Source organism: Cydia amplana, chromosome 5 (genome assembly GCF_948474715.1).
Source record: "Cydia amplana chromosome 5, ilCydAmpl1.1, whole genome shotgun sequence".
Lineage (NCBI taxonomy): Eukaryota > Metazoa > Arthropoda > Insecta > Lepidoptera > Tortricidae > Cydia > Cydia amplana.
Genome location: NC_086073.1, coordinates 14,479,804 through 14,506,839, shown reverse-complemented (window position 1 = coordinate 14,506,839; position 27,036 = coordinate 14,479,804). Strand labels below are relative to the sequence as shown.

The 27,036-nt window shown below is 36.8% G+C and overlaps 1 protein-coding gene across 2 annotated transcripts in view; it reads right to left on the bottom strand.

The window, feature by feature from the left end:
* The window catches only part of LOC134648372 (LIM domain transcription factor LMO4), a 239,380-nt gene that overhangs the window by 72,861 nt on the left and 139,483 nt on the right, over positions 1–27,036 (bottom strand). For both annotated transcript variants that reach the window (XM_063502900.1, XM_063502898.1), the window contains exon 2: positions 15,848–16,209. In XM_063502900.1, coding sequence (XP_063358970.1) covers positions 15,848–16,140 — 293 coding nt within the window. In that variant the 5' untranslated portion in view covers positions 16,141–16,209. The remainder of the gene's footprint in view (positions 1–15,847; positions 16,210–27,036) is intronic.

Here is a 27,036-nt window from a genome sequence, read left to right as displayed (position 1 = left end):
ATACAGAGCTAATGTCCTTTTCTATTGCCCTGCAGTATATCATGGCGATGCAGAGCTGTTGGCTGTTATTTCTATTGCTAAGCTAATCTAACACAGCATGTGGCCATACTGAGGCAAACCATTACATCGTGGACGAGGGCATTCCAGAAAAGTGTCGTTGATGCAATTATTTAACACTTCTGATAAAGCTAAGCAGAAAGTAACTCCTACAAAAAAGTACTTAATGTAGTAGATATCATCCAAAGTAACGGATCAGACTATGTGTCCAAAGTATTTACTGTTCTCTAATAACTTAACAGAAAGAGATAAAACATAAAAAAAGATAAGATAAGATAAAATATAGTTTATTCAAGTAGGCATAATTACAATGCGCTTATGAACGTCAAATAAAGCTACAACGGCTCTAACCCTACACCTTTGCCCCGAGAAGATTTAAATCCCCCCTCAATATGTTTCAGTATGTAAAATAATTAGCCTTTGTAGATATTTGGAAAAGTATTCCAGGGTGGCAGATAGGTACTTTTTGTGAGCTGTTTCATGTGCCACTGCTGATGCGATTTCTCGGTAAGCTAGTAATGACAGCAAATATCGGACGCTGCGCTGTTCAGACAAATGAACGCAGACTTTAATGGTTATTGAGACGCACGTACTCTCGTACACTCGTACCCAAAGAGTAAAGTATAGGTGAACCAGGATCTATTGAGGGTGCGCCATGTTACGGAAATTTGTTGGTACTAATTTCTAGCAATGGCAACAATTTTAATAATAGACAACATCTACCCTCTATGATAGTTGTCAATATTGACAATGTAAACATTGCTTTGTCTAGTTTCGTGTGAATTATTATTAGACTGCAATAATCATGCCGAAAGTTTTAGATTTTACAAAGAAAAAAGTTGTAAATAGTGTGTATATAGTTATTTATTGGAAAAAAAAACGTGCGCGAGAGAAATTTCTTCCATTAGAAAACATAACGAAATTAGCATCTGAATTGACGGGTAAGTTTCAAACTTATAGACAAATGTCACTATAGTCAGGTCGTCACGATTTGGTTGATGTCTTAATGACTGAAGAATATTTAGATCCCGATTTTGAGTATAATGTTGAGAACGAGTCAAATTCCTTGATGACTGAAGAATATTTAGATCCCGATTTCAACTATGCTGATTAGAACATATTTGGTACGTTAAATAATTTTATTTGTAAAATTATCTATATAAATTCTTACTTATACCTAACTCTTGCGTTACTTATTGACTTTACGCTATTCATTTTATCTAAATCGAGTCAGCTATTTAAGCGTAAAAACCGAAGAAATATCCAAACATCAAACTTCGCACTTATTAAAGTTGTCGGAATAAAACAAAAATCATCTGCCAATTTCCATTGTCCCCACTATACAAATTGTTGCTATATAAAATTCAAAACGAGCGCCCTCTTGACAATACTCCCAAAGTTCTGGTTTACCTATAAGTATATAGGTAAAGAGAGCCCTCTTGAAGCATTTTATGGAAACTCATTTGAAAGAGCCATCTCTGATTCTCCGCCGATACTAAGTATGTTTGTGTGCGTGCACAACTACATATGCATCCATACGTGTACTTTCGTTCCACATAATATTAGGTCTACTCGGGCGGTTTACAAGTCAATTTTTTGTTTGGTTTCTTGTAACAAAAACCTTTAATTATTTACAAGAAATCAAACAACAAATGTACTTGTAAACCGCCCAAGTAGACCTAACATTATGTGGAAAAGGCAGTGAAAGCATATAACTGGAAACCGCCTTTGGGAACATTACCGTTCAAATTCTCGGGCCAAATTAGCACACATACACAATTACGCCTACATTTAAATAAGACGATACGTTTACAGAGCCTGTCTCTATTACACTAACGTACACAGCTAAGTGTAGATGAAATGCATATAATGTCAATAACTACCAATCAGCGACATTAATCCGCTAATAACCTTCTTACTGTACGTACTGGCCGCTGAGAGTTCGCGGTTCATATTTGATTAGAATATGACTTGGACAGGGATAGGTTTATGCCATACATTGAAGAACCAGTCAAATAATTCACGTATAATAATTTAATGCAGATTAAAAGATAACTAGTTAAAATGTTGTTATGAAATTAAATGACAGACTAACTCAACATAATTAAATATTCATTGTTGTAGGTATAAATGTATTCCGCTATAATAAGTATTTTGTATATTTTATTATCAATCTGTATGGCAGTGCGAAGTCACGTTCAGAGCCCGTACCATGAGTCACTGACAGTGTCAAAATTGACATTTACGCTATCGAGAACGTAATTTACTTTCTATACATTTCGTTTGCACTAATATGCGAGTACGAGCGAGATGTATAGAAAGTAAATTACGTTCTCGACGGCGTTTGTCAGTGCCAAACTGATGGTAGCCGTACTGGTATAGTCTGTTCGTTTTTCTAAGATCAAGTACGCCATAGTAAATGTATGGCGAACTTGATCTTAGAAATCGGACAGGCTATACAGCCTGCAAAATTTACATGCGTACACGAATCGGGTCAAAAACATTTGAACAGGCGGAGTCACAATAAATCCCCACTTTCAGTTCCAATGGAAATATTTTATATGTATATAGCCGGTCAAGCAAGTTTGTCAGTAGAAAAAGGCGCATAATTACAATTTTGTATGGCACCATAACCGTTCGCGCGCTTACTTAATTTTATTTATTTATTTTATTTTATTAGAAGACCAACAGCTTTAACAAACTATATAGACTTATAACTAGGATACAATCATGAAGCCAATAACAGGTCTCCCTAACAGATACAATTGAAAATATTAGGGATTTGCTTAGGTACTAGGTTATAGTAGGTATTACACAATTGTATTACATTTTCTAAATTCGCCGCTCTTTTCTACTGACGGAAATGGCTTGAGAGAGAACCTACATATATGTGACAGTAGAGGGTGGATTAAAATGATCAACATTTTGAGATAATGTGTGTATTTGTTAAATTAATTCAGTGAAAGCGTGATAGAAAAAAATGTATCTACATATAGGAGACCGGGTATGATTATTTCACGGGTTATCTCATGAATAGAACATTAGATATCTTGCCAGGCATCCACTCAATTTCATGTCTCTCTAAATGGACAGCTTTTTTCCATAGTTCTCTGCGAATAGCATCTTGTGGGAATCTGAATAGAAAGTAATGTAAAATGACAATACCAAATTTGATTATTAATTTGAAATAACTAGGTAGTTTTTTTATAGCTCCATCTCATGAAATAAAAAAGGAAAATACAAATCTGTAAGAAGGAATTTATTACTACATTTATAATTACAGTGGAATCCGTTTATTATCCGTTTATCCGTTTTTTTTTATTTTTTTTTATTATGACTCCGCTTATACTGACCAACCGCTTACTATGACGCAATTACTGTGCGAAGTTTGGTTTTCATATGAAATTCTTTGTGACAAAGTCGGATAAGATGACTTCGACCTATAAATACTATTTTTATAGAATTATGTCCGGTTATACTGACAAATTCGCTGGTTTTCGTGGCCGGCCCCACATCTTTCCCTGCGAGGACGTCTGTGGCGTTTAAATTGTTTTAGTTTTTACTCTCGGTCAATTGATAATTGGTATAAGGTTAATAAAACTCCTCTCTCACAAAATAGTTCGAGATTAATTTGGAAAACATAAAATAAAAAGTTTATCAACTATGCTTTATATGACATCCGCTTAGTATGACATGTTTGTTACTTCCCTTCAATGTCATTATAAGCGGATTCTACTGTATATAGAAAATACCTAAACCAATCATAAGTTAATAAAATAGTCTACTTCATTTGGAATAAAACCATCCCTATTATCCTCGCAATTTAAAAAGTCGTATGTTGTTATGAAAGTCGTATGCAGTTGTTACGTTTTAGCTTAGCACGGTAGTATTGAAAAAATGTCGTCATGTTTATTCCAAATTTTACTGAAGTTATCTGTTTACTACAAGTGAAAAGTGATTCCACTGTCCTTGATATGAACTAAAACAACTTCTGCACCACTTCACGACACATGAAGACATTTTTAATTACAAGAAAACGTAGTTTTTATAAACCAATTTAGCCATCGGTCACTGACTGTCATCTCGGCCGCACTGAAGTTGCCAATCGAACAGTCTGTAAGCACCGCCTACAATCGAATACTTTACGTTGGGTCATAATTGAGCGGACAGAATACTTCCATGGTTTATATGCGTTCACTGGGAAAAGGTTAATGTTATCAATAATGGAATAAAGAAAATAACAGAATATTAAATTCAATGTTTATTGCATACATGTTTTACATCACATTATCGCTAGGAAAGTACAATTTTAGGTAAACAATAGAAAAGAAAGCGAGTGTGGTGAAAAAGCATTCACACACAAGAAAATACATGTTAATAAGAAAATATGAATAATTTACTACGCACAATACAAGCACATAGTCTAGGCATTGTAGCAGATTTATCGATAGTGGCGTGCCTTATCAAAAGTAGGTACTTATTAGATACCTACCACGAAATAAATTTACTCTAAAATAGCGTCCATATTGCACAAAATAACACAGAACTCAACGCACTTTCTGGAGGTTTTCACAACAGGGCATGGCAGGGCAGGGCAGGCATGTGTTTTCATTCGGGCTATAATCTAATTTCCTCCAGCACCATAACCAAACCATAACGAAGAAAATGGCTCAACCATCACTAAAATATTTTTAATTTACGCTCTTCCAGTGACAGCTAAAAAATTGCATGTCTTGGCCATATACCTAGTATTATATACTTAGATGAGCTATACGCGTGCGCCCGTGAGGGACAGAACATACGTGATGCGACCAAATTAAAAACACTTTTTGACGTTCCTGACAACCTACCAAACATAACCTACGTAATTTGGTCGGGTTATTTCAAAAGCGCTTTCTCTGCTACTCCATACTAAAAGTTCTATAAGTGCATCTCGTTCGGTCAACTGGCTCCTCGCCCATTTCATCTATATAATTATGATTGTACCTCTATGGTCTTGGCGGTTATGCAAGTGTTGCCAGCATAAACAAACAGCATAATTAAAGTCCGTCAACCAAATCTTGTCAGTAGTAAAAGGCGGCAAATTTGAAAAATCGCGGGTTAGCAACACTGTGTTCGAATAATTCCAAAATGCGTGTCATCTGTGTTTTATCTGTGGAATGTGGATCGTGATGGGATCGTGAATGACAGCCGTCACCTTATTTGTTTACATTTGGTTTTCATTCTGAATCGTTTCTGTTTCAAGAGATATTTCTGCTGTCACCATTAAATACCAATACATTAAATAAGAATAAGCAAAGCTAAGGGGCCTACAATGTACAATCATGCTCGTTGATGGTAAACATTACTAAAAATTGAGGTTATGACAAGTACGTACTGAAAGAACTCTATCGAACTTTTAAGATTATGTTCAGTTTTTTTGTTTTAGGGTTAAAAGGCATAAATAAAATTAAAACGTATGCCTAAATCTATCCAACAAGACCATAAATTGTGTCCTGGAAACCGTCCATAGGCCCACATGTCTAATATTTTCAGCAATCAGTTGTGACTATTTACAAAGATGCAATAGAATACTACAGAGTATTATTTATGCTTGGTTGAAGTGACCCGGTAACATTGGTAACTTCATTATATTTTTTCAATTAATGACCTGAATTATAGTGTAAGCTAAAGTAACCCTTATCTTATTTACCTTTAAATTAAATAAACACCCAAATATCAGTTGTTTTATTTTTGTATTATTATTGTACAATATATACCAATCAAAAAAAATACACAGGTATGTCATATTCATCCAGAAGAGTACACTAATTTACATTAACAAGTGGCATATTATATTGTAAATAACAAATATATGCACTATCTAATTATCTGCATTTTGATATGATTTTATTTTAGTAAACTTAGAAGACATAGATAGGGAACAAAGAGAATATAAGCACTACACACGATAGGGAGTTGTTTTTGATATCTTCAAATTTGTTCATCATTTTGATTAACATTTTTTTAACATCGCTTTTAAATTGTCCGTCCATGTTTCAAATTTTTTCAATAAACCGCGAGTGACAATTTGAACGCAGGGCGCGCTCAGCGGAAAAAAAAATTTTGGTTCGATGTACATTGCTGCTTTTCTTAGCGCAATACTGCTCTTTGAGTGTTGCCCTACTTTAGTTTGCTTTACATTGCTACTGACAAGATTTGGTTGACGGACTATAAATCACATTTTAACAATACTCTTATTTTTTCGCAAAATTAATTGAAAATTATAATAATTAAAAATATTAATTCGTACTTATTTTAATTTTAATATTAATGCCACTAAAATTATATGAATTTTATAGTGACATCTGGTGACGTAGTTTGTGTAATCGGAAGTCAACTTTACGCAATAGTATGTTGTCGGGGGCAAAATATAGAAATCGCCTGCATCTTTACTGACGTTAACTACATTCCTAGTGTCCCCCCCCTGCTCGTACCACTGTTAACTGACAGTTCCTAAACCTTATTACAAAAGGCATAAGGTCCACCGATGGACAGTTAAGAGCGTTGCTGTTTGTACAGGGCATGTGTTTAAATGTCAATAATTAATACGTTTCTTTTCTCTCTTGAACGATTCGCGTGTGAGACTGATGTTAAAGAGTGATTAAATATATGGATCTCTATCACTATACATCTTATATAACAAAGTCTCCCGGCGTGTCTGTCTGTTTGTGTGTTGTTCGCGATAAACTCAAAAACTTCTAATACTTTAATATAAAATAATTACTAGAATGTTCCTACGTAATAACAACATTACGTAATACAGATTAAAAATATGTAAATCTTGTCTACCACTGTGTTACGGGTAAAAAATATATATTTTTTAAATAATAGTATATATTTTTCGATACTAATTTCGAAGTTAATTTAATTATGGTTTATCTTAATGACTGTGCTGCCTTGCACGCGTTTACATACTGTTACTAAAGACATCAGCTATTAATAGCACTGTTTATTTTCCACTAGCCTATTTCCAGCGTCGTAATAAAACGTTGGTCTCAAGCCAAATTAATTAAGTAAAGGTCGTGGCTGAATAGCGTATAAATAGGGGATAGAGGATATTGATAATCGAATTCTAAACAAAGATTGTCCATTGGCCGGATGCTCTTTAGTTTCAATTTGGCTGTGGCGACTCGGGCACAGAGCGGAAATAAACAGAGTATCATCTCAACACAACTATGCCCTGAGTTATCTGCGCTTATAAGCTCAAGCTCGTGTAGCGACCAGACGAAACGCTTGTAGATAACACGCACAGTTGCATGAAACTGTTACTCTGGCCAGTTCAGCTCTGTGACCACGGGTCGGCAAAGAGACAACGAAATTAATTTGGTAGATGCGCCGGCGTCGTAATCCAATCTTCTACGAGCAACAAGCCTTTTGCGCTTCGGTCGCTGCGGGCACGCAGCGAGCCACGAGTTTGTACTGGCCCGCAATATTTAACAGCCTTTAAATACTTTTGATAGCTGATTTTTAACTCTGTTAAAGTGTGCAACCGTTATTTTTTTCTTATAACTGTAAATTGATAGCTACGAGGAGGATAATAGAAGAAGAATCAGTGCTATGGAATTACTGGATATGTATAGAATAGGTAATGAAGTATCAAATGAAAGAATTTGACTGCTACACTTTTGGCCACAGTAAAATAGTTTAAAACCGCGGTTTAAACTATTTTACTGTGGCCAAAAGTGTACTGATTCTACATAACACTGATTCTAACCGGAAACCAGAGACTAAACCATCTTGCGTAAATGCATAAAATGTTTACAGACTGGTTGTAGACGTAAAATTTCGAGGACATATTTTTGGAAGAACGTCTAGTAAGCTTGTAACTTGTAATACAAGTGGATGTCCCTTTTTGACAACTTTTGTTACTATGGATGGAAAAGCTCGTAGAAAGAGCATAAAATTTCTTTTAATTTTGCACAATTTTTTTTTATATAAAGTGACACCCCACCTGGACAATTAATCGGATCGCTTCGTTTAACTTGTAATAGTAAATCTTTAATAGTGTCAGTATCACGGATATATCGCAACACCCGCTAAATTGCATTACGCCAGAATTACGGAACCATTCATAAATACGCCGCAATTATGACACGACGGACATTATGCAAGAATAACTGAAACATAACTTATTCATTCACAAGATCGCAATTTACGACGACGATATTTAAGACCCGAGATTGGACGCCTAACCCGTGGGCTTAGGACATAAATATTGCTAAGTACCCAACCAATTCAATTTCAACGGCTTTCAAGTGTATACTGTCCTTTGTCAAATGTTTAGCAGTAGAAAGTTTATCTACTAACTAGTTCTTTTAAATGGGACAGGAAATTTCCCTGACATATATTTTTACTCTCCCTCCTGTTGAATTAAATGTTTGTAAAAAGTGTGCTGTTATTTTGATGTTCATTAATTCTGAAAATAATTAATTCTAATCTGTTGACCGTCTAAAAGTTAATTATATTGTTAAACGCGTAAAATAAATTAAGAAAGGTAAACTCCTTTTTTCTGAGTTGTGAAAAATTGCCCAATTTCTGCTCCTATAAAGTTAGGGTCTTCTTCTCAGCTCTAACGTTACTAGAGCGAAAGACACTACCTGCATCTAGGGCTTGCAAATATTCGAAACTTTCAGATATTCGAATATTCGACTTTTTCTGACGACGTATTCGAATATTCGAATAATTATTCGAATATTATAAAAAATAAGAAAAGGAACGAGAAATCGGTTTATTATCGTTTTATTCAAAAGCTTTTTTCACATATTGCTAAAACTAAGGATATTTGACAGAAATCCACTTAATTGACTAGATTTTATCATCCTACTATTTATAAGATGCACACATTTATAAAAACAAGTAAAACGCCAAAATTAGACGTAATTAATATTTCTAGATAAAACTTATTATAAATGCGTCGTTGCGTGAAATAATATAACTTTAACCATCCAAACACCTAGGTATGTATGATATTTTTTTTAATAGGTAATTATTTTCCGATTTAAATTAACTTGTAATCACTCAGAAGCCTGTAAAAAGGCCTTTAATTTAATTGTATTTTGAATATTTATTGACTTTATTTGTTTTGGCAAGTTATTATTCCTAATGGTCGGCTAATTATATAATATTGGAATATTTAAGGGAAAAAGTTAGTTGAGTACTGGGTGGATTATTCGTCAGCTAAAGGTGCATGGTTAGATTACCAAGTTGGGCAGGTTTGGTATGATTAAATTTGAGAATTGCGATAAGTGGCAAGGCTTAGACTTCAAAAATTCGCTTATGCTTTGGTTTCCTCCGATAGCGGTGCCGTCATATAGCGGCCGTCTCCATACAAATACTATGACATCCATATTTAGCCGTATTATTTAGTATGGAGACGGCCGCTATATGACGGCACCGCTATCCTAGGAAAACCGATCTTTAACGTACGCTTGTACTGAATAAACAGAATGACCCTTTAACTTAAAACTTACGCACCGTAAAAATAGCATACTTTTTGCTTTCGTTTTCTTTTAAATTGAGTTAGGTTTCACTGTATTCACGAATTCTATCGAGAGGAATAGAGTAAAAATATTATTTCCTTCGTATTTGGGTACCTACCGTTCCTCATTCACTGTAAATACCCGTAAAACACACAGAAACTGTAACTACAGCGGATGACATAGATTTTTTTATAGTAATAAAAAATATTCGAATATTCGAAACCTGAGCGGCCGAATATTCGAAACCTGAGCGGCCGAATATTCGAATATCAAAACAGGTCGAATATTCGACAAATTCGAATATTCGAATTGCAAGCCCTACCTGCATCACTTGTATTTTTGAAGTGAAAACTTCTTTAGCGGCGCTGTGCACTTTTTGAGGTGGGGAAAAAATGTTAAACTCGAGACAACGTAAGGCGTAAGGCCCTCTCTTTCTACCGCGCGGCGAAAAATGTATGCCTGAGCCTGTGTATATATTTAGATGCGAGGTCTGCAAGGTAACTTTATAATTTCTATTCGAATTTTAAACAATTAGCGCTACAAATTTAAGCTCACTGGCCAGCAATTTCGGAACTAAAGTTTTTCAATAGAAAGGAGGGTGGGTCAATTACGAGTACGAGTATACATAGTGTTGCAGACATTTTGGACTAGTCATTGAGTTTTCACTTCTGTCGGCACTCCCGGAGCGCAACCCGTTGTTTTTTTTAAATTTAACTATCTATCTGCATTTTCTACCTATTTTAGCCCTACCTCACCTCACTTAGCCCTAAAGTTAACACGCTCATTTTCCAAGCTCTATTGTGATGTAGCCACATCAATTTACATACAATGTCAATTTGCGAGACGGCCGACACCGGGACACGGTCTCATTAGGCTAACGGGTGCAATTAAATGCGTCTTTTGCGCCTTAACGAGGCCCCAAATTGCACCTCGGCCGCCCTTGACACGCGCTGCAATAAAATACATGGCTTTTATAATTAAAAGGAGGATAATAAGTTCTTTGGAATAGCTTCGGTTTTTAATTTTAGCACGTTTTATCGAGGTTTTTCTGATCAGACCTGTACGAGTGCATGAAGGTTCAACATACATCATACATATGTAACGTTGCCTTGCTAATGGGTTTGTAGTTAATAGACTGATCATAAGCCGTTCTCGAAGAAAACCTTGGAAATACGAAGCGATAGCTGTATACTCATACTGCTGCTGCTAGAAAATCAAGAGATGCGACCCATATTTGCTCAAACAGGGCGAAGTGCATTTAGATGTAAATATAGGATTGTTATCTAATAATACTTGTTAATTAATTAGTATCTTAGTTACTTCCAAATTATCCTTATTAGATAGAATTTGTATTGGCTTTGTTCACATATGTGGTTGCGATAGTGCGTAACCTTAGTAATAAGTAGTATCTGTTAGTTTAATATTATGTTACTACCTGTGAGTTCCTAGAATTGGCTTCCTGTATCTACTAAAATTTCTATGTTAATGTCATAGCTGTTGGATCTCAAAATAAATAAAAATAACAAAAGCCTTATTGGCAGCTTAGCAGGTAAAATAGAACTTAGTATTTGACACATGACTAGTAATAATATACAACACGATAGTTGGCAATAGGACTCTGTGATTACCGATAGAACAACCTTGATTGACTCACTCCATCTGGGTTATCGGAAAAAGGCAAGGACCAGAGAATCACGTTAACTATAATTCCATGTAACTATATGTATACTGATTGATGAAACTAAATTCTTAACCTAACCAACTTTTTTTAAAATTTTACTCTTTCAATTTTGTCACTTACCTAGTTATAAGTGCCAATAGCTGTTTTAAGGATGACACACGCTAGAACGGTCCGAGGCGTCTGACACTTCAGTTTTCTAGAAAGCATCGTGTGATCACGGTCATCACCGATCACCAGTTACCTATAGAAAACGAAGTGTTGGAAACCTCAGCCCGGATCCGGATTCCGGACCCGAGGATAACGGAACCGATGTTAGCTAAGAGGTGTTTACAAAAGTTCTCAACTTTCTTTCAGTTTCTCCAAAAATATTGACTCCTAAACTCAAAATTCAGCTAAGGAAGTCCCAACACATACCAGCATGTAAATGCTCCAACAATGCGTTAGTAAGGGGGTAAGAAGTTGCCGCGACTCGTTAGAGGCGAGGGAGGTGATTGCCGATTGAGCAGCAATTGCCCTGATTGACGGAGCCCGCGCCCTAACGAACCGCTTCACCTAGTGGACGTGCCGTAACATGTTGCTAAATATTTTTAGAGTGGATTCAGAGGGAAATCGAAATATGTTTTTAGGGAAGGAAAACTTCGTCAGTTTTGTGATTCATTATAGTTCCAGTAAGAATGAAATAATAATCGTATTAATGGTTACCCGATTGAAGCAAAACCAAAGGAGACGTCGAAGATACGAAAGGAATTTTGAACAAAAAGGATGTCGTACATAAAAATCTGTAGCCAGTTTTTTTTTTACTTTTTACTTGTGATGTTATAATATCAGATTATAAAACCAATGTATAATGGGTATTAGATCCTACCGTACTTATCCAGGTTGTAATGTTAAGCAAGTACCTAATAAGAGACACCATTTTGGCATACACAATTCATATAATGTCTTAAGCGAGTTTACACAACAGTCGATAAAGAAGATTAAGCTCACCTACGTTCTCCACAATAGACGCCATAAATCATTATAAAACACAAATTAAGCCAGCTAATGTTTACACAGCGCGTCTTTATCCAGAAACACGGATCACACATCGGCGACTAATTTCCTTCGCACACAACACAAGTAATCAGCGGAGCATCAAGCGCTCAAAGGAAAAAGACGGTAACAATGTATGAAACTCCATACTGTTAATACGTTTTTGTTAGCTTTGTGTACCGCAATCCATCATATCGGGACAAAGGCGTAAACGCGCGTTGTTTGCGTGAAAACGTTAATTTTATTAAGGCGTCTCAATCAGAAGACGTAAAGTCGGTGGGCGCGGGATTACCTGGTGGGGGCAACTCGTTAGTTGTTGTTTGCCGAGTGACGCGGGTCAATCAGCAGAGACATGCACGGGACCGCACTTCTTCCCCCCGCTCGTTAGGGCGTCGTCTCTGTCAACTGTGAGACGAGCTTTATCGAATCTACGACGCACGGACCGCGGTCGGCTCTACTCCTGGGACCTCATTCTCATGTGCATTTGAATATCGAAACGTACAGCGAGCTTTCAGGTGCTCTAGAGCACTACCACACGTGTGCGAACGCCATGACAGTGACAATCATATCGAATTGGAATTATATTACTTCAATTTTCGTCTCTGAATACGGCACCAGCTTTCGTCTCACCACCGGTAAACAAGTCGAATCAGTGTGAAACGAATTTGCTTTATAATTTACGAGTGAATTTATGTTCCTATTAAACAAATTTATCTTTAGTTCGCAATATCTACTTATTCCCAGTCTTCTATAAGTCGTCAAGGGAGTCTTCTAGATTCAAGATGTCGTAATATGAAGAAATTTAAAAAATGGGCAGTATCGTAAGCGACAGCTTACAAACTCGACTTTCAATGACAATTGAAAGTCACATTCGAGAACTTTCGCGCAGCGGGGTTTGGAAATTTTGGAACACTTCGGGACCGGTATCAAACAATTTTATGAACATCACGTAAAAGATAAAGCAGAAGAAATATCTGGTTGGAAATCGGAGCGACGATAAAAAGCGTCGCATGTCGCAAGGAAGGGGACATAGTTAATTGGGTCGAATTCCTCGAGTTTAGCTAATTAACGCTAATGAGCGTGGAGGGGCGCCTGCGGCTGTGGCCACGTGGGCCGCTGCAGCGCTGCGGGGTGCTACACCACCGCAAGCACAAAAACGTCGTATCTACTTTGAACGCTCTATACGACGTACGAGTTTTGTAAAATAAATAACGTGAGACAGAGTAATTTCAAAAGATAGTAAGTACCTATGAAGCTAGAAGGTAGATAAGCTTTTTATCGATTAAGGTTGGGGTTACCGCGCTTTTGGCGGGAAGGATGGTAGAAAATACGGGACGCTGTGTGCATTTTACATCGCTTATTTGAACATAATGACATTCTTTAATGTCTATCGGTTAAAGTTAAATGAGACAATGGTGGAATATTTACTTGTTTTAGAAAAAGTGATCTTCAGATTAATTAATCTTGAAATCCTCGGATTTTAACTTCTTTCGTCTCGTGAGTGCAGGGCGAGCAAGAAATACTAACGAAGGAGCTATCTCACTAACGAGGTTAAACACTTTCCGTGGTTAAGAATAATGACCACAGACATATACCACAGAGATATAAGTATAGGTACAATATAATATTTATTTATTTTAATCTTTTTTACACAATATATGAAGGAACAAATGGCGGACTTAATACCTTAAAGCATTTACATTTAAGTATGTAGATTTTGCCAGTTCAGTGTGTCCATAATTGACAGTTCCATACATAAACAGTTTCATAAATAAATTGCTAATCAGATGCCAATGTTTTATATTACGGAATATCTAATATACTCGTACATTAGTAAAAGTTGTTCGGTATGACCTATATATAGTTTCAGCACGGAGCATGAGCTATGTGCTATTATGGGACAAGAGGCTAAGGTATGTAATAATCGAATAATAACAACAACAACCCCAGAAAAATTGCCATTATCTGAGCATTTCTCAAATAATTTGTACATTTCGATCACATCTTAGATTTCTATAAAAATTGGTATGCTGGTAAATTACATGAAGCTGAACAATTCCCACCATATTTCCCAAAATGTCCAAGAAAGTTTGTATGAAACTTCCTTTTTTGTTACCAGATTTCCTTACACATTTGGTAACAAAAAAGGAATGTTTCATACAAACTTTCTTGGACATTTCGGGAAATATGGTGGGAATTGTTCAGCTTCATGTACTTTACCAGCATACCAATTTTTATAGAAATCTAAGATGTAATCGAAATGTACAAATTATTTGAGAAATGCTCATCTACATGTAAGAGTATGTTTGTATTTCTGTACTAGGAATGATACAAAATAGAGCGGTGGCCGCTCTGCGGTATTTCGTAACATCGAAATGACCCGTTATCAAGTAAATTAAGCAATAACCCAATTATTCAAATAGAAAACAAACAATTAACTGTTTAATTAATTCGTTTTGTTGATTGTTAAAATATTATTTATCGTAGAATTTTAATTAGGCTTTTCAGCGCATCGTTATGTTGGCCCGAGGATATGTCAATAATTGAAGGTATGTACCTATATGACAAACAAAAAAAAATGTAAATAATAATTATATTATACAACGAATGAGTTTCCGTTGGTAAATATGATATAGGTAATGTCCTTGCTCAAAAAACATTATATTTATATTGAACTGTTTTGACAAACACTCTGAAACGCGTAATATTGAAACAAATCAGCACAATCGCTGTAATGAATTGCAAATTGTGTCTAATCAAGAAAACAAACCATTATCGTTACTTGTGAAGCTAACAATTATCATAATTGTTTACTTGCCCGTACCGTAACCTAACTTATGAATAAATAACATAAGTCCGCATTGCAAGAAATATCTAAGGACGGTGTAAAAAGTTAGTTACCTCCTAAATTAGTCCTTAGCGGGCTCCTAACGAGACCAATTTAGCCGGCGAGATGCCGTTCATCGGTTGTTGTGTGCAAAGCTGTACTTTTTGTCCACGTCCCAGGTAGAAAACACAACGCAACGGTTTAAAGCATTTTCATACAATGCGCCCGCGGCTTTCTCGATATACTTTTTTGGCCGATCGAACGTTTGACAGACACGCTATTGTCATTATCAGATGACGAACTAAAAACTGAATCTTTTATCGATGATCAATGAGAAAAATCGGTTCGTTAAACACACTGAATACCTCAAGGCTTAGGTTTAGCATGTTTTGTGCCGAAGAATATTTAAGTCCTGAAGTTACCCAATTAGATTGGAACATCAGCTATAACGAGGCAAACAACGAACATTTAGGGAGTGTTCACAGTTTTCGCCTTGTTTTTCAGTCTTCAGATTAAACTTTGGGTTATTACCCTACAAGTTAGCTATAAAGACAGCCTCAGTAGCGCGTCACTGCAGTGAGCTGAGCACTGAGTTCCACGCACCTGTGATAGTCCAAGATCATAAAATTAACACTCTATTTAAATAGTATTGAAGCTAACCGACGGCTAACCATGATTAAAAAACTACCAGAGCCTTATTATGTGACATTGCTAGGGGATATGACTCACCTCGTGTAATCGCTTTTGCATAATATCATCCCTCCTTTGAAGTAGAAAGACCGTCCCATGTCCGCTAAAGCTTGTTGACAGCACGTGCATTTTAGACACCCGTGATGCCAGTATCTGTCTAAGGCGTGTAAGAGGAATCTTTCTACGATTTTGCCGCCGCAGCCCGCGCATTCTTTGAGGGCGGGGTTGTTGTTGTTGTGTGGGTAATCGTGTCCGTTGGCCGTGAAGGCGGCCTCCGGGGAGGGCGGGTGCGGCGAGCTGAGCTCCGCGTACCCGTGGTAGTGCGGGTTCATGCTCAACGCGCTCGCAGCCAGCTTGACGGTTGGAGCGGGGACCGCTCGACACCACGCCAACTACACGCCCTGGAACAATGGAAAAGGATGTTAGAATGGATAGGATTGTAACTGAAGTTGAAAAATAAAAGATTGACTTAGCGCTCCTGGAGACCCATTAGGTACCAGAATGTGGCATTCCCTCGTAGATAAGCATTAAAGAAACTGGCAATTCTGTTAAATAAACAGAAGTTCCCGGTGGTTCCATTCTCTAACTAAAGTGAAGTGGTCCAACTTTTGAGACCGCTGCTAGTCTGACCTACTGTGTAAAAATGCCCTCACTTACTTATTTAAAGATTTTTTTCCGATTTAGAAATATACTTAGTTCAAGTGATCAAGTTTTAAAGCTTGTATGCTTTAACCACCCAAGGACTGTAAAGATAACTTAAATTTGTTTTTCCCAGCATCCAGTGCGAATATTGGGGGTAACGAGCACCTTCGCAGGGCGCTGGAGGGGAGCCACTTACGTTGATTTATTTTAAACAGGCAGAGCGTCACTTGAATCTTTAATTCCGAGTCAATAGAAGGTCCGGCAATTAATTTCTTAGAGGCAAACAAGATTACTTCTGCCTCGTTTAAGAGAAACACGAAGAGGTTGACCCTTTGAATTAATTTTTCTTCGGAACAACGGAGTCCGGCGTAGGCCTGCGGGCGGCCGCGTTTATAAAATTTTCCAATTAGCAATTTCATACAATTAGGAGTGGGTGAAGTGAGGGGCTCGGGGGTGGTCGGTGCGGCGGGACGTGCGGGGTGCGTCAACCCGATCCAATTAGCCCGCGGCCGGCGGAGCGGCGGGACGCCCGTCTGAGCGGCCCTGTCGCCATAAAACTTAATTAAACGTTTTAAAACAAGTATTCATTAAAGAATAATCAAGCTTATGTAGTCATAAATAACCGGATTGTCCCGCGCGGAACGGGTGCCGTAATTAAGACTGCACAGAGTTGATCAAACGCACTGATTTGAAACTACCCTTCATTAAGAGAGTGCGCGAGCTTCCGCTGCGGTGCAGAAACTAATTAAGAATAACGGACGGTTTAAAAGCGTAATTAATTTAGATTGTAATTCTATTTCTCTGCGAGTAAAGCGGACAATGTATTTACCTATTTCAGTAACCCTTTCTTTCGGAGCGATTTTCTTTGTTCGACGTAATTTGGTTAATTTGTATGTCCGACATAATGATGGTACCTACGCAGCTATAGCGGTAATGTAATTTGTTGAATGTCTCTAGCGTAATTACCCGTAATATGGGGGTCATCGCTGGCGAGGCGAGGAATGTCGTGTCTAAAATTTGGAGTGTAGTCGAGGTCATAAATATGTATGTAGGTATACATATTTTCATCACTTTAACGACAAAAAGCAAAAAATCTAATGAAAAAACACTATGTAACGACACAAGTTGACATTGTGTTCTGTATAAATCATGTCTGCATGCATGGCACATACTCGTATGCCACTTTTCCGGCCCGCTTTTAGGACTATTTAGCCTTGTACCGTTTTGTAGGCTCCAATGAACTATATCCGATACTAATGGATATTAGGTCAAAAAGAACATTAGAATACAAACGCTCATTCACACAACCTTTGACAAAAATGTTAAAAAAACAGCCCAGTCATTCCACTCATTGCTGACAAACCTACACAGGGAATAAAACATTCACTAACGAGATGACTTACACTTTCGAACCTGCAGCTCATCGTTGTAATTGAAAAAAAATCACTTACCTTGTAAATAGAGGGTCTGAGGAGGCTCATCGCCCGGCTTTGTTGTCGGGCGGTTGCTAATAAGATTTTTAAACGGCAACAAAGTATCCAATCAATGGAGCTTGAATAATGAAAACGCCACCTGCGAAGTTCCCAAGCCACCCCGCGGACCTAAACACGCACCACGTTACGCGAGCCCCGCGAAAACACAAAAAAATACTCGGTCCTATTGTAATAAAATCCGTTTTCCTTTGTGTCAAAGCACAGATTGGCTTAATAATAGACTAAACATAAGTTTCATTAATTATGCACAATTTGTATTTCGTGTCCTGGATGTCATTTTTAGGGTTGCGTTCGCTTTTACCGGAACTGTTTACTGATTCCCCCATTTTGTCAGTAACGGTCAGTTTAATACAAAACATTTGTTTGAATTGAAATGAATTGAACACAAGGTTAATTAGATTCTGAATTTTTACCCTTTGAAGTTTAGGGCCCTTTAAATTGTTCTATGACTTACAACATTTTGATAATTACTCTGAAATTCTGATAATATGTAGAGTTCATATTTGGGCAAAAAGTAATGGAAGTATCCGAACATTTTCTTGCCCGTATATAATTTAGTTTGTTTACAAGAAATACAACATTGGTTACAGCATTACCCGATAAGAAACCCCAATCCAGACACCGATAGCATCGTACAAATAACGCTATTAACTAACAAAACGTTGGCAAAATCAACGAAACAAAGACATTAATACCGGTTCCGTATATCGCGTAGTCCGGGTGCGATTTAACGAAGTGCGATAGGTGCGCACGCGACGGTCGCTCATTAGTAGACACGCAATGGCGATCACGCCACGAATATCTGGCCCTTATAGCCTTCATTAGACATAGCCGGCAAGTAATGGCTTTCTACACGCTTTCGAGACGCGGCAAACATTGACGCAATCAGCCTTTTACTAGTAACTACGTCACGGTCATACATGTTAATATACACTGTTTCGTCTAATTCCAATGACATTTCAAATTGTAGCACGCGAGTTGGTGACTATAACTGTAACCAAAGCCACACACAAGTAAACCTATAAACAATAGTGACAGGTAAGTTATTATTAACACGTTCCCTGTGTACCTAGGAACCAGAAATTGAGTCCTCACGTGCAACGTGTTTTTTGTCAAAAGGTTCATAGCCAGTATGTGCATGCAAATAAAAAAGACCTAGCTCACACTTGTAAATTTTGGCAATGCTTTAAGTTTATATGGGGTCGTGCATCATTAGTGGTACATGCACGTATCATATGTACCCTAAAATGCTACACATATGATGCATGCACAGGTAACGTGTGTTACTTAAATAAAATTGTCTCGTTTCCTACTATAACTTGCCCTCAGGTCAGGCCGCAAAGCAGTAGTTAAATAACTGTATTGTTTAAAAACAACTAGGGGCAGGAACAAGCGGGGACCGCCGCGAATAACGTAATTAAGGCGAAACCGCTGGCGAAATTAAACGCGAAAACGGAATGAGAATGTGAGCCTAATTAGAGCTGAGAGGGGAAGACGCTGCGGGCCAACCCGGCGATTAGGCGATTGTCGAATAACCTACTCCCTACGGAGCCGCAAGGCCGACCTGGCTAAGGCACTGTTTTATAACCACCACGAAGAATACCTTAGGCCAGAGTTCGGCAAACTTTTGAAAAGATGAGCCAACTACAGTAGAAATCAACTATATACAAATGTCAAAGAGCCACAAAAGTATGTGTTACAACTTACAACTCGCCAACATACTATTACCCAGAAATCGTTTTTTCGAATATTTGTTGAGTTAGAAATTTAAAATTATTTATAACAATGTTTTTAATCAATATTGTGTTCTACTAGAACAACGTTCGTTAACTAAGTTCATTTTATACGGCAGGTTAGTTCACGTTACGCGCACTGATTTTAGGATGCATTCAAATTTGAATTTATAAAATATAGAAAATCTGGGCATCGCTGCTAGGGTTACCTCGTTATCGTGATATCCAACAAATAAATTCGCGCTTTTAAATGGTGTTACATTTTTTCATACGCGCCGCGGCTGGTCGCAAGCATAAAACCAATTCGTTCTCTCACATCCATACTAATTAAAAAACTGCGGACAAATTGGTGCCCACTTTTCGCCCACGGTACATAAAATATCCATTCCATTGACGGCCCCTGGCCGCCATTGATTAATTTCATCCAATCAGCTGCGATTTCGACTTTTTTATGAGTTAATTGTCATCCTGCACTGACTTTTCGTATCGGTTACTATCGAGTTTTAAGTTCAGCGCGTCTGATGAATATGTATGTTTAACGTAAAAAAACCTTGTCTTTCTTATGTATTATGCATCAACGTTTAGACTTAGAGTATGAGATATTAGACAATATATCTACCATATGATGGCATCTGATGGATAAATTCTGTAGATGAGTTCGCTTAATTCCTGACCTAACTAAAAGCTCACAGATGATCCAAGCTCACATAACAGATTTCAATGATGCCAACTAAACACTTCAGACCAAAGATTTCAAAAGTAAGTTTGTGCACCAATGTACTGTCCCATTTCGTATTAGTGTTCGTAAGGGGCCGTCTTTACGAAGAAAAGTATTGACTTTTCTTCGTAAAGACGGCCCCTTACGAACACTAATACAGTACAGTATTTTGTGTCTTAAGCATTGGCTTAAGACACAAAATACTAGTGTACATAATAAATAAAAGTCCGTTCTTGGCATAAACCTTTACAGGGTTTGATTTCCTAGCAATTTTCAAACAGAAATTAACTCTAATAAGAAAACTTTCTAATCTCAAATCAGCGTCCATTTGATGCCGATACAAAATAATGGTCGTTTAAACGAGTTGAAACAATTTCTAATATTCGTATACTGTTTAGAGTAAGTGCTTTAGAGGTAATGTGGAATATTATTTGCATATAATGACCACTAATGGGCTGGGCGCATTATTCATCTGCGCGCGACCTCAAAACGGCCGCGGCCGTTTGATCGATGTGTTTGCTATACTACGGTAAAACACAGATACTACCAATTTAGCGAAACCACTTCGTTCTTATTACACAAAAACAGTTACAATCTTGTTTCGGAATGGCTATGAATTAATTCCTTGGCTTGACAGTTCTTTCAACTCTCTTTTGCTTGGGCTAAATGAAAAAAAAAAACAATTAAAGAATATTTTATTACCGTGTTATTATTACTAAAATGTTACAATTCTAAATAAAAATCCATGTGCTAAACTTCCAAAAAATGTCTACAATTATTTTAAGCAAAGAGAATTTGAAATATTGCTCTATTCTCTTTGATTTTAAGTGACAGTGGTATTACTAAAAGAAATCAAAAACTAGCTTAAATCTAAAATAGGCCCTTGAGGCATTGTACCAAGGATGCTGGATGTATATAAGTATCTTGTTTGTAAATAAATGATTATTTTTCAGTGACAGTTACTCCATATAAAATTGAATTGGCATAGGGATCATCATTCGACGCGACAGGTATAGTTTTTCGTTGTTATCAGTTTATCACGTACTATTTTCTGTCCATGTGTTGGGATGAATGTATAAAATGCATATGGCGTGTGAGTAAGAATCCGTTTCTTTCGAAGATCGGCGCTGCGTGCGCGCAATTAGAGGCGGATGAACGATTACGTCTGTGAAAATCAACTGCCGAGGTCTTCGCACACAACACATCCTAGAGGTGTGATGTTTAACAAAATTAATTCGATTAACTTCCAACTAGCTAAAACAGAGAACTCATTTGAAAAGACAATATTGCGGAAGAAGTGAAAAAAATCGGTTAAATCCTTAAAACAGAATCAAGCCTTAAGTTAAAGAAATATAGTGTTTTAATGCTCTTACACAAAACAACGATACCAAATCACTGTTATTTTCCTATGAAAGTAGCTTATAAGAATAAGAATAAGAATAAGAATAAGAAACCATTTATTGCAACACAAAAAGCATACAGGTTACAAAACATAAGGATTGAAAAAATAAGAATAATTGTGCGGCAAAAGGAACGGGCTCAGCATACGCTGCGTCAGTCATTTCATTACAAATTGCCTGCGCAGCGCTGATTTTCAGTCCGTCCCCTTCACTGAACCACATTGACATTTATGCGGGTTAAAAAAAAAAATTCTAAACAAAAAAATCGCGAAAAATCCTTAAAAACCCACACCCATTACCTACGGCATTCATATCGAAGATGCCGTTGGTAAACACATGCAGCGCCTACTTGTCTGATACCTATTACTATCCGCAAAGCAAGAGTAAAAGAGATAGTAATATTGGTTCGCGTATACGTAAAAACTAGTGAACTATATAGGCTTACACAAATTTCTTCAAAAAGGTACCACCTCCAATAGCCGAAGATGGCGTGGTCAGCGGACCGTCTCGTCACGCCGACCGGCCATGATTGTGGCCGACAAATATATTTAAGTATTCGTGATAAAGGCATGGTGTGTAATTTTCGAGCGTTTCGCTACAGAATGTCCGCCCGCGGCTGCGCTATGATTACGTACATGTTTTGTTTTATTGTTTGGTGTTGGTATGTGAAAATGCTCAAGTCGTGGTTGTTGGTGTTTGATGATATATTGCGAGTTTAGTTACTACGTACCTTCGCCATCGTCTTTACTAAAGCGACAACTTGGAAAACGATCACACAAAAACTGTCTTTCGCGTTGTACAGAACTGATTTGATTAATAGGGTTCACCTTATAATAAGTACTTCTACTTGTCTTTCGGGTTATCCCAATGTCCCTATAAAGTTATTAGATTTGTTTTTGAACCATTTGAGAGTCAATATGTACTTCCTTTTCTCTATAATTAGTAATTCCTTGAGAACTGGACATAGTTTTGGTCAGTATAACTTGTTACACCAAATCATAAAACAAGTCCTTAGTTTCACTTTCATTTAGAATTTGCCCTTCCAACGTATTAGTGTATGTGAGAAGTGACTCATTCCTTAAATGGTTACTTCGGTGCATAATAATGAACATAGGTACTATTATAATGCTACTTTATGTATGTAGTTTTCTACAGAATGTGCCCCAGGCGTCACAGTTAGTACTGGTTACAGACAGTTTCATAGCTCTGCTTCTAAAAGTTCGACGCATGCAAAGTTAAGGTACGATGTAAGTACTTGTCAGGGTGACTATTCTAGTCCACAATGAGCAATAAGGCGTTGCCTAAGTGTTGCACTACAATGTTGTACCATAACGATCACTTAGGGCCATACTTAGTGCATCGCATAAAAATAAGGCCAAAAATCTACCTAACTTAAAAATGTTTCTTTACAATCTTCATTAACAGGTTCACTTAACCGAATTTCAATTGGATCCCATAAAAATACCCAGAACTGATCGAAAAATCAGGCGCATTCGTTAAAATGTTCCCGACGAATTGACAATGTCCTACTTTCTTCACGTAGGACATATTTTTTTTATATTGTCCAAATTATAAATGTAAACGTTTTAGTCTTTAAGAACAGCTTCGGTTAAGATAGGCTAAAATAGACTCTTCCAATTGACATTCACGACAACAATGAATACAAGATAACATTAATCGGCGATTACGCGGGAGTTCCCGCGTTATCAATATCAGCACGTGTCTTGATTGCCGATGCAGACTGATAAGAGCGCTATTGTTCTACGCTCAGTCAATGCACTTTACCTAGGGCCTCATTATGAGTGTGCATATTGTTTTAGTGGCGTAAATTAAGCGAATTATAGGTTTTACTTATTTGTTTTACTACTTACTAGGTACCGCGAAACACTAGAAAACTCAATTTCATATTCAACTATGAAAGTCAAATATAATCTTCAATGTATAAAATGTACGTTAAACATTAGATTAGACAATAGATAGGTAAGCATTTCTTAATGTTCGAAATAATTGTTAGCATAATATATCTTTTTTTTTTAATAAGGAAAAAGGTCTTGTAAAATATTTACCAGTCCTCAAGGTGAAGTCAACGTAAGTACTTACGTTACAAATTTATTATGCCTCAATTGACAAATGTAAAATATATATTGCGTAACGTAAACAACGCTGTAGTGATTACTGACTTCATACTTGTTCGTTTAAGACATTTGATACGAGTACATTCCTATACTATTACATATGTACTTGTCCAATTCAATGTTAGAAATAAATACAAAACACACTTTTATTACCTATGTACTCGTAGATTGTTGCACATAAAAATATAGTAAAAAATCCTACAACAACAGAGAATCAATACCTATTATAGGATAAACTTATCCCTTTATGGGATCTCTTCGAAAGATAACCTTTAAGAAATGAGAACGGACGTACATATTAGCATATTACATAATTCTCAGAGATGAAATATATGTACAGTACCTACGTGTATAAACGAATATGAAAAAAGCTATACCTTGATGTTGAAATTAAGTCGTTTTTCCTATTTATCCTAATAAAGTATGTATTTCCACGTTCTTTGGTCTCATAAAAATGAGCAAGATATTTTACCGAACTGCCTAAAGCGTCCCAAATGAACAGGTTAACAATTAACTTTACCAAAATAGCTCGTCAGTTGGTTACGGTGCCTATGAATAAGCATTGGCCATATTCCAAAAGTTGTGAATAATTTCTCTACAAGAGTATGGCGATAGCTACACTTTCTCTTGCAGAGATGAATTATGATCAGACTCATTTATATTGTGTGGAAGTTTCTGTAAAACATAAAATATCTAGGAAAAATTGTGATTGTGCGAAAAATGTCAATTGAGTAATGTATGTAAATATATATTTGGGGAAACACACAGATCGACCTAGCTCCAAACTAAGCAAAGCTATCCATAAAGGCGAAAGGTTCAGCTGTTTTTTGGCCAAAACCGAACCTTCGCTTCGGCCGAAACATTTGCAGTCTCAAATATTTCATGTCATTTCATAAGAGCCGAACACTTAGCATAAGTAGAGATTATTATTAGTAAGTAGAGGTTAATAAACCCCGACACATCTTAATGTTTTGTCTCGAGTATAATAACTGTTAACCGGCGGTTATGATCTACCGTTAGCACGCGATGTCAACCGCAACGCACAAAACGTGTAACTGGACTTTGTATTTAAATATGTCTTTAATAAGTAGCCTAAGAAATAGTATCACACTTTTGGACACATTCCCACTAGTCTATAACTCCCTTCCATTTGGCACAAATTTAGATCCGTTTTTTTTTCGGAATTGAGGTATCCTCTTTCGTGGCTTGGCCTCTTATTTATACCTGCTTCGGCCAGGCTAGTGTGAAAGCGAATTTACTACAAGCCCGTTCGTCATTTTAATTGACGGCGAGTTATAGTTTAGCCACTTTGTGTACATATATGCATACTATACGTCCTGACGGTGTTAACCAATATCAAAAATTTTCTTTAATATTCGTCATTTGATTTATCAACTATTAATTACATTCTTTGATCAATTCTAAAGATGACCCGAGGCTAAAGGTTCGATTATAATTGATGTAGCTGATTTCAATCAAATAATACTGCTAATTATCTGACATTGGCTTGGCTTTATGCGGGCCGCTTAACAAATGACTCAATTGGTGTTGTTAATAGTCTGGGCATTGCGGTCTCATTATATCGAGCCGGCTGGTTCATGAACAGTCACGACACCTAGATCGAAACGAATAGAAATCGTAGACATAACCGTCATTAATTATAGGGTACCTGTCTGGCCTTGATTGGTTGTAACGCGGTCTAGCGTGTATGCCTATATAATCTAATGAGTTTGTTAATGTACAGTCGAATTCACAAACATCTTTACAAGCCAACGTTCCAAAAATATATTTACAGTTACACGCCTTTAAGACACTGGCAATAAGGGCGTGTAAATATTTTTGGAACGTTGGCTTGTAAAGATGTCTGTGAACTCGACCCTACATATTCGTAGGTTACTTTGCAAGCGTTATAAGAGGTCTTGAATCCTGAATAGACAATGGGGTAAATACCTAATATTTATTAAGAAATTTCAACAATCTGCTTATAAATAATGTCACTCGTGTCTAGTAGTGTAGTAGTGTTCATTTCCATTAAGTAGTGGACAGCAAATCGACAATTTTTGTAGGACAATCTTTATTTTGTAGTAACTAAATAATAAACTCTGCGGTGTTTTTGCTGACATCGCCAATTAACCTTAATTCTCTTCGTTTCTATGCTTATTTTTATTATCAAAGTAAACTTTTTTTACTTTGTTCCTAATAGACGCGAGTGGTTTCGTTTTGGAGGTACCTACAAACGGTACAATATTGTTGTTATATTAATTAGCTCCATGTTTACGGGGGTAGAGCCAAACATCAAGAAAATTATAATTGCTGTCGTGTACAATTAATTCAGTGGACGTTTTCCGAGAAATCTTCGTAAAAATGAAATTTTATATTTTGATTGGTACGTCAGTGAGTTCGTTTATTTTTCCTTGTCTGTAGTAAATTGTTTAAAACTTAAATAATTTAATTTCGGTTTGTGACTTTGGATTTAAATTTACTGTTTATTTATTTCGTTTTATGGAACGATACAGATAAAATGGGAAAAGTAAATCAAACAACAAAAAATAAATGAGTTACGTCAGTAAGGTAACTGCTAACATGTCAACACACGAGTGGGGTCTAATTTTTTTTCAATCACATTGACAAGAAAAAAGAAATAACTTTTTTTTAGCTCAAGTATCAGATATTAACTTTTTTAATTTTAATTATTTCCATAGATTGGACCAGTTGAGCCGAGAGGTTTATGGGCAAATGCACGGTTTTTTTTCTTGGAAGTGACAGTGATGGACAGGGGACGGGAGCGGCGGGCGGTCGCGGAGGAATGTAGCTGCGACATAATATGACTGCTGGAGGCTTATGGGATCCTGGTACTTGTGGCAAGTTGGCCAGTTAGAAAAGGGTTGGTCTACTTATAAACTTAACTAACTAAGTATTACGAAGGAAAACTTTTTCGTTACTCTGTTCATACGATGACGTTGTTTTAATAAACCACCTACCTTTCCTACTCACAAGTCAACATCAATTTATCGTCTTGAAGTAGTAGAAATTTAATACACTTACTGTGATTTAATACATTTATGTAGAGAGATATTTAGTTATTGATTTACGAGGCATCCGTTGTT